The 13,955-nt window shown below is 42.7% G+C and overlaps 2 protein-coding genes across 2 annotated transcripts; both read left to right on the forward strand.

The window, feature by feature from the left end:
* The first annotated feature begins 7,822 nt into the window (after window positions 1–7,822).
* On the forward strand, window positions 7,823–10,327 carry LOC148295605 (uncharacterized). Its single transcript, XM_088250535.1, has 2 exons — window positions 7,823–8,190; window positions 8,284–10,327. Exons 1-2 carry the CDS (start codon window positions 7,823–7,825, stop codon window positions 10,325–10,327), a joined length of 2,412 nt encoding a protein of 803 aa, XP_088106661.1.
* Window positions 10,328–11,407: 1,080 nt separating this feature from the next.
* LOC148295606 (uncharacterized) lies at window positions 11,408–12,733 on the forward strand. The gene has a single exon (XM_088250537.1). The coding sequence runs from the start codon at window positions 11,408–11,410 to the stop codon at window positions 12,731–12,733; it is 1,326 nt and encodes a 441-aa protein (XP_088106663.1).
* The last annotated feature ends 1,222 nt before the right edge of the window (window positions 12,734–13,955 follow it).

Consider the following 13,955-nt stretch of genomic DNA (forward strand, 5'->3'; position numbering starts at 1 on the left):
AAAGTAAAAGTAGAATTCAATATATAAAATAAAAATGACAAGACCTTCTCTGAAAAAAAGCACATATTAGGGTGCCAATACTGTTGAGATTTGGATTGGCAAGAGAGCTCGTGGGAAGGGAGAGAGAGAGAGAGAGAGCTAAGAAGAGAAAATCAGAAATTGGAAATATTCTCAGATGTGATCTACAGTACTTTTGCAGAGATCACACTCTTTTGTATATATTCTCATTCTCTCATTACATCAGTCGATTAATTCAATTACAAGAGCCAATGTGGATATGACACATGGCAGCACAAGGCCTAAGAGCCGTTGGAAAATAACCGACTGCTTTACACCTTACACTTGGCATATTAGCTCAAGTCACTCAACTTAACATATTGCTTAAAAAAACTAAGAGAGAAACAGACTTAGTAAATTACTAACTAACCAGAAATTAGCTAGTCAATTTACAATTCAACACTCCCTTTTAAATTGCTAGCTGATTTCACACCAAGTAGGTTCCTTAAATAACTGAACCTCTCCTTGGGAAGTGCCTTGGTGAAAATATCAGCAATCTGTTCTTCACCTCTGCAGTAGACCAGATCAACTACTCCTTCTTGAATTGCATCTCTGATGAAATGAAACTTCCTTCGAATATGCTTGCTTCTTTGATGAAATATAGGATTATTAGCCATTGCTATGGCTGAAGTGTTGTCACAAAATATAGTAGTTGCAGCAGCTTGTTCTTCTCCAAAGTCTTCAAGAACAAATCTGAGTCAAATGGCCTGTGATGTTGCCTCTACTGCACTCACATATTCTGCCTCTGCTGTGGAAAGAGCCACACTATGCTGCTTAACTGAAGCCCATGAGAAAGCTCCACTTCCAAATGAAAAAGCATAACCTGAAGTGCTTTTCATATCTTCCTCAGATCCACTCCAGTCACTGTCACAATATCCAATCAATAAAGCAGATTTTCCAGTCCCATACTCAATTCCAAAATCAATGGTTCCCTGAATGTATCTTAGAACCCTTTTAGCAGCTCCATAGTGTTTCTTAGAAGGGTTGTGCATGTATCTTGCAAGCAGACTAGCAGGAAACATGATGTCAGGTCTGGTTGCAGTTAGATATAGAAGACTTCCAACAATTTTCCTGTATAAGCCTTCATCTGCAGCCTCAACTTCCATCATCTCTTTGCAACTTATCAGTAGCAACTAAAGGAGTGCTCACTAATTTGCAGTCTTTGATCCCAAATTTATCCAAGAGAGTGAGAGCATACTTCTTTTGATGGATAAAGATGCTCCCTTCAGTTTGAGTTACTCCCATTCCAAGAAAGTGATGGAGTAGACCTAAATCTGACATTTCATACTTGCACATCATCTCTGTTTTGAACTCTTTCATCATATCTGCACTACTCCCTGTGTAGACTATGTCATCTACATAGATGGACACAATCAAGGTACCAACTCCTTCTTTCTTCCTCACATATAAAGTTGCTTCACTTGAGCTTCTATGAAAGCCACAGTGAATGAGATAGGTATCAATCTCACTATACCAGGCCCTTGGTGCTTGTTTCAGACCATAGAGAGCCTTTCTTAGTCTATACACTTTGTCTTCAGCTTCTTTAACCACAAAGCCATCCGGTTGATCAACATAAACTTCCTCTTCGAGAATACCATTCAAGAAAGCTGATTTGACATCCAATTACCACAGATTCCAGCCTTTCTGTGCAGCTAGTGCAATAAGAGTCCTAATAGTATCCAACCTTGCCACAGGAGCAAAGGTTTCATTGTAGTCAACTCCTGGTTTTTGTGTGTAACCTTTGGCTACAAGTCTGGCTTTGTGTTTTTGAATGGAACCATCAAGGTTCAGCTTGGTTTTGTAGACCCACTTTACTCCCACAATCGGTTTGCTGCTTGGTCTGTCAACCAATTCCCAAGTGGAATTCTTTTCTATCATTGATATCTCTTCAGTCATAGCCTTTTTCCAAGCTTCATCTTTGACAGCTTCACTGAAACTTTCAGGTTCAATGATGCTCATCTTGCATTGAGCATACACTTCATTCAAACTTTTCCATTTCCTTGGAGTATGATCATAGATTTCAAGGTTTGAGGTTGTAGAATCATGTGAAACTGATTCTTGGACAGTTTGCAAATCTGTACTTGAGAGTGATTGCTGTAAGTCACTTGGTTATGAAACCAAGTCAGATGTTTGTGAACTTGATTCATCAGTCCAGGGCACAGAGATATGCACTGCCTCATTTGTTTCCCAATTCCACATTGTTCCCTCATCAAAAATGACACTTCTAGACAACTCAACCTTTTGAGTTCTCAAGTTGAGTACTCTATACCCTTTTTCACAATTGCCATATCCCACAAATATTCCTTTCTCACTGGTTTCCTCTAGTTTGTGCCTCTTTTGTGAAGGAACATGGATGTAGCACAGAGAACCAAAGATTCTCAAGTGTTTAACACCTGGCTTTCTTCCACTAAAAGCTTCAAATGGTGTTATGTTCTTCAGTGCACTTGTAGGACATCGGTTTTGCAGATACATAGCTGTGTTTACAGCTTCTGCCCAGAATTTCAAAGGAACTCTCTTCTCTCCCATCATGGTCCTAGCCATTTCAACTATGGTTCGATTCTTTCTCTCTGCAACACCGTTTTGTTGCGAAGAGTAAGCTACTGTCAGCTGCCTTTCCATCCCCACATTTTCACAAAACTTTGAAAATTCCAGAGGTGTATTCTCCACCTCTATCACTTCTTAGCTTCTTAATTTGATAACCACTTTGCAGTTCAACCATATTTTTGAACCTTGTGAAAATGTTGAATGCTTGAGACTTATGCTGCAGGAAAAACACCCAACACATTCTAGTGTGGTCATCAATAAATGTGAGAAATAATCTGTTGCCTGCAAGTGTAGTAATCTGCATTAGACCATAGATGTCAGAGTGTATCAGCTCTAAAGGTTGTGATGCTCTCCAAACCTTTTCCTTGTCAAAAGGCTCTCTGTGGCTTTTCCTTGTTGCACAACCTGAGCACACTTGTTTAGCAGCCTGTAGACTAGGTAAACCCTGCACCATTTCCTTCTCTTGTAGAAGCATCAAGCTGGTATAGTTTAGGTGCCCAAACCGTTTATGCCACAAGGGAGATGGCTCTTCCATTGTTACTCTATTAGCCATGGCAGGTTTGACATAATCTAGGCTTAAAGGTAAACATCTGTTTCCTTTCATAGGCACTCTTGCAACCAAATCCTTCATTTGCTTATCCTCATAGATATTCATTTCATTGTCACCAAATACAAGCCAATATCCATGTTCTATCATTTGTCCTGCACTTAACAGATTTTCATCCAAGCCGAGCACAATCATGACCTCTCTAATACGTCTAGTCACTCCTTGCATTTCTATGACCAAAGTACCTTTCCCTATTGACTGTACCAGATCACCAGTACCCATTTTGACTCTACACTTCACATTTCTATCAATATCAACAAGCAAAGACTCATGGGAGGTCATGTGATTACTACATGCACTGTCAACATACCACATATTCACATTCCTTCCAATGGTAGCAGAATGATATGCATAAAACATAATTGCAGGTTTTGTTATCTGATTTGCGAAGTTAGCAAGCTTCCCTGCCTTTGCTTGATTGCAGTCCTTGATGAAATGTCCAAACCGATTGCAGCCATGACACTTTGGTTTCCCTTTAAACCAACACTCACCATAGTGTAGTTTATCACAGTGTTTACATTTTTCCTTAGCCTGCTCAGGTTTGTCTCCTTGACTGACAGAGTTTTGAGATTTAGAATCCCATTTTTTACCCTTTGATTTCCAGTTCTTCTTTGGCTTAGAGTCACCAGAGGCAGAATTGGACTGAGCTCCCTTCTGAGTCACACTCATGCTACCGAAGGCTTTCTCAGTAGTATTCTCAGCATGCCTATCTAGGCGCTGAGCAAACCCTCTTAAGGCAGCAATCACCTCCTGTACCTCAATAGCCTCAATATCTTTAGTTTGCTCAATCACATAGCAGACTGGATCAAACTCCTCGGTCAAACTTATGAGCAATTTCTAAACCAAACGCCCTTTGGATAGATCTTCCCCAAGCCCTTTCATCTGATTCACCAACTCAAGCAAACGAGTGAGATACACAGACAAGGTTTCATCATCCTTCATCCTTGTGTACTCAAAATCTCTACGCAGACCCTGTAGCTTAATGGATCTGACTTGCTTGTCACCATGAAACTCTTGGTGTAAGATATTCCAAGCTCCGTTTGAGGTTTCTTCATTTGAGATTCTGGGAAATATATCATCAGAGACAGCTCCTTGGATAATACCAAGAGCTTTAGCATCCTTCATTAACAGAGCTTCTTTCTCCGATGTCGATGACCCTTCTACCTCAGTCTTCTTCCCCTTCGATTATGAGATTCCAGTTTCCACTAAATCCCAGAGTCTGTGCGATTTGAAAATGGTCCTCATCTGGATCTTCCAAAATTCATAGTTATCACCATTGAATATTGGAGCCCGAAGATCACCACCACTTGACCTAGCCATTTGAGACCGGAATCGATGAACTAAGTCGGAAATTTCTCATTGGATTTTCCGAGCTCAGCACACACAGTGTTGACGCCCACTAACCAGATCCAACCTTCGCTCCTGATACCATGTTGAGATTTGGATTGGCAAGAGAGCTCGTGGGAAGAGAGAGAGAGAGAGAGAGAGAGAGAGAGAGAGAGAGAGCTAAGAAGAGAAAATCATAAATTGGAAATATTCTCATATGTGATCTACAGTACTTTTGCAGAGATCACACCCTTTTGTATATATTCTCATTCTCTCATTACATCAGTCGATTAATTCAATTACAAGAGCCAATGTGGATATGACACATGGCAGCACAAGGCCTAAGAGCCGTTGGAAAATAACCGACTGCTTTACACCTTACACTTGGCATATTAGCTCAAGTCACTCAACTTAACATATTGCTTAAAGAAACTAAGAGAGAAACAGACTTAGTAAATTACTAACTAACTAGAAATTAGCTAGTCAATTTACACTTCAACAAATACACCCAGATGGTTTTGCTTGAAATATCTTACAATCTCCCTTGTACACCCAAATCAGGTCACAACCACTCATACCCAGAAGAGTTTTCTCCTAACCCCTCTAAAATTTCCAAATATCACTTTCTTTTCGTGGAATATTCCACATAACCAAATTAGGGTTCATTAGGAACTACATTGGGTAATCAATTTGTCCAAAATCTTTTAGTGGGTAACCCTTAAATTTTAACCTTTCTGGTTTCCTACCTGGGTTTTATCACAAAGGTAAATTCTTTTATGAATTATTTTTCCAAATTATTGCTAATGAAGTGAAAGAAAGTATATATGAGATCATAGCTCAAGCGGGTCATCATGAATATGTCACTGCTGGGCATTGGAGAATGGGCTTTGCGTTTGCTCAAGATCTTGCATGGATATATTTATGCAAGTTTTTAGTGTGGGAGAGATATAAGTGAGCCGATATTTTAGCAACTAACCATGGTGTTATCGTCATAATATCGATATTATCCCGATAATATCGGGGAAATAACTTCAACATTTTTATGAATGATTTGGGCAATATATCGAGATATTATCGATAATATCCCGATAATATCCCGATACGAAACCCAAAAAATACATGAATTTTTTTGAAAAGCCTCCCCTGTTGCGCATAGAGGGATTCGAACCCCTCCCATTTTACTCCTTCAACACCTTAACCACCATATCACTTATGTTTTTGTGAAGTCAAGAAGATGACTCGTAGAGAAAGAGGCAAGGGGACTTTGTCAAGTCAAGAAAATGACTTGTTATCTATAACTTCGGGCTCTGTTGGAGCAGGATGTTAAATAGTTGAGAAATATCTTAAGCCAATTACTCCTATTATTTAAGGGGTAAAGCAAATATGGCTCATATGTGGGATAGAGTGAAGTTTTGGGCAGCATTATGGGCTTCAGTTACCCCTGTTTTTAAGGATTTGGCTGTCTCTTCTATTAGGTGAGATTTGTTAGCGGTTGTGAAGTGATGTGTTGCTCTTTTCTTCTTTCCTGGGTGGCCTTTTTGTTTGCTATTGTCCTCTTTTCCTTTGTTTGTTTTGGTCTTGAGGTTGTTGTTTTCTTTTGTTTTGCTCTTGTGGATTCCTTAACCACTTGCTTGTTTCTTTGTTTATCTCTTTGAATTTATAAAGTTTCTATTATAAATATATAAAAAAGGGGGTAAAGCAAATATTTCAAATTTGAAAAAGAGAATGTAAAATCCATTACTTGAAGGAAGATTACTACTTAAGGCAACAGAAAATGGTAATATCTTATGGTTTAGAAAAGAACTAGTGGCATCATGATGGTTCATATATTATTCCTTGATAATTAAAGTCACTAACTAGATAATCAATTCATCACAGCAACCATAGGCTCCCACACCATGTTCATAAAGTTTTAGAATTTTATGTCCCCTATATGCTTTCATTAAAAGTTTATTAAAAATGATTCCTTTCCTTAATATTTTGCTCTTTAATTCCGTAGTTTCTCTTTAGGAAAAAACTAGTGAGGTAAGCCTTGTTGTTGAAAGTTTGATGAAATAAGCCACAGAAATAGAAACAATCCTTTGCTAGGTAAGCCTTTTCATTATGTTCAAAGTATCACAATGATTCAGAGAAATTACAAGGTCATATTTTAGAAAGTTTTCACTCCAAAACGAATTCTTTGTCTATTAAAGTTCATCTTATACACTTCGCGTTTGAGTTTGAATGCATTATCTGAAAACTTTTCAGACTATTTCTGGAGATTATTTAAGTATTTGATATGTTTAAGCAATGCTATAGATGTAGCCCACTTAGAGGATTTGGTACATATTTAACTTGGTGTTCTTCCTTGAGCACTAGTCTCATGCATTTTAATTGGTTGGACTAAATGTCTAATTAGGTGTATATGTATATCTATGTAGCAATAGATGCCATTCTTTTGTGGTAACTAGTAGTGTTATGTATTATTACTTTCAGTCTTAGTATATTAATGCTTGAGTGGGTTGTGGTATGGATGGTAACAAGTTATCATGGGGCCCATCGATGGGCCAAGAAATGGAAGTCTCGGGTCGCTTGGGGGCCTCGAGACTCAAGCCCATTTTCTTAGGCCCAAACATGGGTAAGCACAAGGAAGGAGATGGACCATTGCCTCAACCAAAATAACTCATTGACCCAATTAGAATAAACTAGTCAAAATAAGCCCATTGACCCAATTAGAACAAACTAGCCAAAATGAGCCCAACACTTGACAAAGCAACCCACAATCTTCAGAAAGCAAGCTTTCTCTCCCTTGCAAACCCAGCCAATTTTCGTGCTTTGCTAGCCCATTTCCTCCATCTCTCACGCTTTGGCAAAATTGCTACAGCTCTGACAGAGTCACTGTCGAGCTGCCGGAAGCTACGAAAACCACCCAAAACTCTCCTCCTTAGAACCTCTCCTCTCTTCCATTAGAATCCCTGACCTCCATAGGAACCCACAAACTTTCTCTTTCCCAAAGTGCTAAACCCATGATAACTTTGCTCTCATGCCACATGCCCCTCATGCCAAGCCTAGAAATTTATCTGTGAACGTAAAGAAATTATCTGTAAAATTGCTGTTGTTTTGTTGGAAAAGATAACCAAAATACTTCCTAAGGCTTTGCTGCCCTTTCGAAGCATTTTGGGGCTTAATTTCGAACTCAAACAAAGGGGAACAACTTCATCAGCCCAGCCCAGCCCACTTGCTGCCGGAAGGAAAAAGCCCCTACATAAATTGGCAACTTCACTGGGGATTAAGCCAATATCTAATCCAATGCCTCCAAAGAAGAAGACTAGAAGCAACAATATGACCTCTCAAGATGGGCCAAACCATGGTGATTCGGAATCAAGGCAAAATGCCTCCTCTAGAGAAGAAGGACGTGCAAGTGAGGGAGCTTTCACTCTCTCAGACCTCATAGCTGCCATCCATGCCATGGGAGAAACTCAGAAGGAGATGGCAGACACGATCAAGGAGCTGAAAAGTTCGGTCTCTAAGCCAAGTGAAGAAAATGAGAGACACCCACAAGAAGAGTTAGCTGCTGCTGGAAAGGGGTCTGAACAAAAGGGACCATCTTTTGTCACTCAAGAGGACGTCATTGCTATGCTGGAAAAGGAGCTGAGTAGAAGCCAAGAGGATTGGAAGTATATTCCTTAACCACCATACCCATCAAGCTTGCTCCAGCAGCCATATCCTAAGGGCTATGAAACACCAACCTTTGTTCTCTTTGATGGGAGGAAAGGAAGCCCAAAGGAACATGTCAACCGCTTCCTTGATGCCTTGGGACCACATGCCGGCAACCATAATCTCCGGCTCCGTGAGTTCTCGAAAAGCCTTACCGATCGTGCTTATACATGGTATACGACACTAGCACCAGGGTCTGTTCGTTCATGGGAGGATTTGGCAAGTAGGTTCTGCAAAAAATACTTCCAGCATGAGGAGAGAGTCACAACCACTCAACTCAACAACACTCGCCAAAAACATGGGGAGGATCCCGTGGACTTTGTGCGCAGGTTCCGGGACCTGGCGTTGGATTGCTATGACGAGAAGGATGAGGAGGCACTGGTCAAAATTTGCATCAGCAATATTGTGGTAGACTATAGGGTTTATTTGGAGAATATTGGCATTAGTCAATTTTCTTGGCTGCTGGAAGCAGTGAGGAAGACAAGTATGTCTGTCAAGCCAGCTGGGCAAAGAAGTTGGAGGAACGAGAAGAAGGAGTCGCATCAGACATTGGCTGTGGACGACAAATCATCGGGTGACTACAACTCACGCAAGCGAAAGGATAGGGAGACGTACCCGCCACTACCTTGCAAGGACGAAGAATTCCATGCCATCCTTGACACAATGATTGCTGATGGTGCAATCAAGCCTCTCAGACCTTACAAAATTCCTACTCGAGAGGAGAAAAATGATTCTAGGTACTGCCGTTACCATCAGTTTGTAGGACACCCAACCACGGCATGTCAAAGCTTGAGGAGGATTTTACATGCTAAAATACATGAGGGAGTCCTCGAGTTGCCCTCTAGGAAGCAAACTATTGATGAAGACCCCTTGCCAAAACGAAGGGGGAAGGAGATGGCTGCTGTCATCACATGCTCCGATGACTTACTCGACGACGATGAGTTATGCCACCCATGGAGGAATGACCCAAAGCCACCCGAGGCTATTTGGGAGCCTTGTGGAAATATGGAGAAAGCCTACTGGTGCAAATATTCGAAGCCTTCCAGCTACAATACCCCATGGCCCCTTGCCGATGGATGGGATGATAACATAGCCAATGAAGTATTCCCGATGGACGTGCCGGAAGAATGCTACTTGGGGGCTTCGTCGGTGCCGCAGGAAACAGCTGCTGTAACGTTTCACAATCTTACGGAGGCCGAAGAAAGTGTGATGGAACGTTATCTAAGACTGAAGCAGGGACCTACGGCCTCACAAGTCCTCCAAAGGAATCCGAAATTCAAGTCACTCTTTGACCAACTTGGCTTTGGGCCTCAAGCAAGAGAAGCATCTGCTGTAGCTCTCATGAACATCTCTGCGGAGTCGAATCCTCATTGCTTCGCTGCTCAACCACAAAGGTCATTCTTGGGAAATGACAATGCTATCGTTTTCACGGATGAAGACATGGAAGTTCCATATCCGGATCATAGAAGACCACTTTACTTGGAGGGACAAATCAATGATGTGTTTATAAGAAGAGCTTTGGTGGACACAGGTTCCTCTGTTAATATTTTGCCTCTATCTGTGCTTACGGCGGCTGGAATTCCATTGTCCAAAATAGTGCAATCTCAAACAAGCATCAGCGGTTTCGGGAATATCACGGTTGGGTACGTGCAGGTAAACTTGAAGGTGGGGCCAATCAGGTCGCTTACCAAGTTTTACGTGGTAGATGTAGATGTGGCTTATCATGCTTTGCTTGGAAGGCCATGGCTCAACAAGCACAAGCTTGTGGTCTCCACTTACCATCAGTGCGTGAAGGGAAGAATTGGGCTGAGGCCACTTCGCATACCTGGGAATCAAGCACTGTTCAACAAAGACGAAGCTCACTACTCCGAGGCAGAATTTTACAATGAGTGCACAGGTGCTGGAAGCAGCCCATCTAAGGATTTCGGGATCTACCTACCCTCATGGACTAAAATTCGTGATTTGAGCAACGAAGAACTCATCACCATCATTGAGCGAGAAAGAAAGAGACACTCGGAAGCTAACAACCATGCCTACAATCATCCTCAATGCTTGAAAGTGACACTGCCAGACGGACGCACCGTGTACCGCTTATGACGGGATTGGGGGCTCGACCGTGTCCTACGGGAAAGCCCCGAGTATGGAGAAGAAGCCATGCAAACAAACAGCCATAACAGTTCAGATGATCAGAAGTCCACGCCTTGTGCTTTCTAGGAGCCAATGATAGCACCTAGACACATGCAAGATGGATCGACAGCCGTAGCTGAGCAGCTGGAAGCAATCAATTTGAGTGACGACCCATCTGCCCCGAAACCTATTTCCATCAGCACTCATTTGACAGGTGAAGAAAAGGAGGCCTTGGTGTCCTTGTTAAGAGAATTCAGAGATGTATTCGCTTGGAGCTACGAAGAAATGCCCGGTTTAAATCCAAACTTGGTGAGTCATACATTGAACATTGAGCTTGGTACGAAACCTGTTGTGCAGCCAAGGAGAAATTTTCATCCTGAAGTTGAAAAACAAATCAAGGTGGAAATTGAGAAATTGTTAGCTGCTGGATTCATCAAGCCAATCAAGCACCCAACATGGCTAGCAAATATTGTTCCCGTGAAAAAGAAGACCGGAGTGATTAGAATATGCACGGACTATCGAGACCTCAACCGAGCTTGCCCAAAGGATGAATTCCCGCTGCCCAACATAGATATCCTAATTGACTCAACTTCAGGTCAAGGTTTGCTGTCATTCATGGATGGGTTTAGCGGTTACAATCAGATTAAAATGTCACCCAAAGATGCTAAGAAGACGGCCTTCCGAACACCATATGGGAATTTTTACTACACGGTCATGCCATTCGGTCTTAAAAATGCCGGTGCCACCTATCAAAGGGCCATGACAGCAGTGTTTCATGATATGATGGGAAAAGAGGTGGAAGACTATGTGGATGATCTGGTGGTTAAGTCAAAAACTAGAGAAGGCCATTGAGAGGTGCTGAGGAAGGTGCTGGAAAGGTGTCGGCTGTATGGGTTAAAGATGAACCCCAAAAAGTGCGCATTCGGGGTGTCATCCGGAAAATTCTTGGGGTTCCAAGTGCATCAGCGTGGCATAGATGTTGATCCGGAAAAGACAAGAGCTATAAGTTCCCTCGCACCTCCAAGAAATACAAAGTAGTTGAAAAGTTTCATGGGGAGATTGTCCTATATTCGGCGCTTCATACTAGGTCTTGCTGCCACTATGAGTGTTTTTGCTCCCTTACTCAAGAAGGGCAAGCCATACGAATGGAGCCAGGAATGCCAAGAAGCTTATCAGCAGGTGCAGCAAATAATTACTAAGCTGCCCACCATGAAAGCGCCTATTCCGGGACTTCCTCTCAAACTTTATCTAGTTGCAACAAACACAGCGGTTGGGGCCTTACTTGCTCAAGACGACCATGATGGAGAAGAAGGCCCTATTTACTATGTGAGTAGGCAATTAAGGGGAGCTGAAACAAGATACCCGAAGACCGAGCTTCTATGCCTTGCCCTTGTATATGCTGCACAATGCTTGCGCCACTACTTCCTTGCCCACAAGCTACAGCTCATAGTGAAGTCTGACCCCGTAAGGTACTTGCTCACAAGATCGGTGCTCTCCGGACGTCTTGCACGGTGGCTACTGCAGCTATCCGAATTTGATATGACATGCACAGCTCCTAGAGCCATCAAAGGACAAGCCATGATTGACATGCTGGCTCTATTTCCTGAAGAAGAAGGACCAATTCTCTCGGAAGAGATTCTGGGGGAGCTGCCGGAAACAGTGGCTGTTGTTACAGAAGAAGAACCATGGACCCTCTACTTTGATGGTTCTTCTACGTCAAACGGTGGAGGAGCAGGCGTGGTACTCATCAACCCCGAAGGGCAAGCCACGGCCCTCTCATTCAAGCTAAATTTCCCATGCACAAATAATGTGGCGGAGTATGAGGCATTCATTATGGGGCTATCTACAGCAAAGGAAATGGGCATAGAAAAGATTAAAATCATTGGCGATTCAAATTTGGTGCTAAGTCAGTTACAAGGAAGCTTTGCTGTGAAGGAGTCAACATTAGCACCATATTGCACAGCTGTTGAAAAGCTTGTCGGTTCTTTCAAGCAAGTGCTGCTGGAGCATATCCCGGGGGTCACTAATAGATACGCTAATGCTTTGGCTACATTGGGGTCAAAGCTCTCATTCATCCAAGAGCAGCCCAACATCACCGTGATAAAAAGAGATGTTCCAGCAGTTGAAGCAATGGCTCAAGAGGAGCTGCTGGAGGAAAAAGATTGGAGAAAATCCATGAAAGAAAGTCTGATCGAAGGAAGCAACATCAAGGACTTGAAGGACTATGTGGTTATCTTCAGCGAACTCTACAGACGCCTGCCGGGAGGTATTCTGACCCACTGCATAGGACTGACAGAGGCACAAAGGAGACTCCGAGAGGTACATGAAGCCACTTGCAACTTGGAGCCAATAATCAGCCTATATCGACGCCTGTAACGCAAGGGTTATTATTGGCCAGAAATGAAGAGACAAGCAGCTGAAGTTCAAACCAATTGTCCCAATTGTGCAACGATACCCTCCACCGAAGAGTCATTCACCATTTCGTTTGCGGAAGATTGGAAGGCACCATACTTGGCATTCTTTATTGAAGGAGTTCTACCAAGCAACATTAAGCATGCCCACAAGCTCAAAAGGACGCTGAAGAGATACTTCATAGATGGATCCACTCTCTATCGCAAAGGGTTTAATGGTGAACCTTTGAAATGCTTAGGAGAATCTGAGGCGCAGCAAGTGATGCAGGAAATTCATGCTGGAGAATGTGGTGAACACCAAGGGATGAAGAGACTCCATGGACAGCTGCTGAATGTTGGGTATTATTGGCCCACCATGAAGAATGATGCATACAATTTCGTGAGGAGGTGTCATACGTTTCAAGTTCATGCCAATTTGAGTCACAAGCCTCCCACGTTATTGCAGGACATGCGTACTCCTTGGCCTTTTCACACTTGGGGGCTTGACTTGATTGGAACTATCCACCCACCTTCTGATGGTTACATATGGATCCTCACAGCCACTGAGTATTTCACAAAGTGGGTTGAAGCAATTCCTCTCCGAAAGGCCACGGGGGCTGCCATTGCAAATTTCATCCGTGAATACATCGTCTGCAGATTCGGAATCCCATACAAGATCGTCACCGACAATGGTACCCCATTTGTTAACAAGCAAGTAAGCTCGACGCTTAGCGGATATGGTATCAAGCATCGTCGTTCCACGCCATACTACCCGCAAGGAAATGGCCAAGCGGAAGCCACAAATAAAACTTTGTTGAGAATCCTAAGCAAGATGGTGTATGAGTATGAAGGAGGCTGGAGTGTCCACCTGCCGGATGCTTTATGGGCTTACCGCATCTCTCCAAGGAGCGCCACGGGTTTCTCACCCTATTCGCTTGTTTATGGTTCCGAAGCCGTATCGCCCGTTGAAATCACTATACCCACTGCTAGAGTATCGGCTGTCAATGACCTTGAATGGGATGCGAAGACGTGCTCGGAGTGGCACTTGATAGACGTGGAGGCCTTGGATGAAAAAAGAGAGGAAGCTGAAAGAAGAACAGCCCTTTACCACAAAACCATTGCCCAAGCTTACAACAGGGCAGTCAAGCCACAAGCCTTCAAGCAAGGAGACCTCGTGCTAAAAGTTGTCGAGCATGTGAGAAGACAAG

Source organism: Prunus avium, chromosome 3, assembly GCF_965620075.1.
Source record: "Prunus avium chromosome 3, drPruAviu1.hap1.1, whole genome shotgun sequence".
In the NCBI taxonomy this organism is placed as follows: domain Eukaryota; kingdom Viridiplantae; phylum Streptophyta; class Magnoliopsida; order Rosales; family Rosaceae; genus Prunus; species Prunus avium.

Bases quoted from the DNA above. Each gene is read 5' to 3' on its own strand.
- LOC148295605 (XM_088250535.1), top strand. From the start codon at position 7,823: ATGCCTCCAAAGAAGAAGACTAGAAGCAACAATATGACCTCTCAAGAT. The intron at 8,191-8,283 runs GTATATTCCTTA...CTTTGATGGGAG, and splicing joins AGAAGCCAAGAGGATTGGAA to GAAAGGAAGCCCAAAGGAAC.
- LOC148295606 (XM_088250537.1), top strand. From the start codon at position 11,408: ATGGGGAGATTGTCCTATATTCGGCGCTTCATACTAGGTCTTGCTGCC.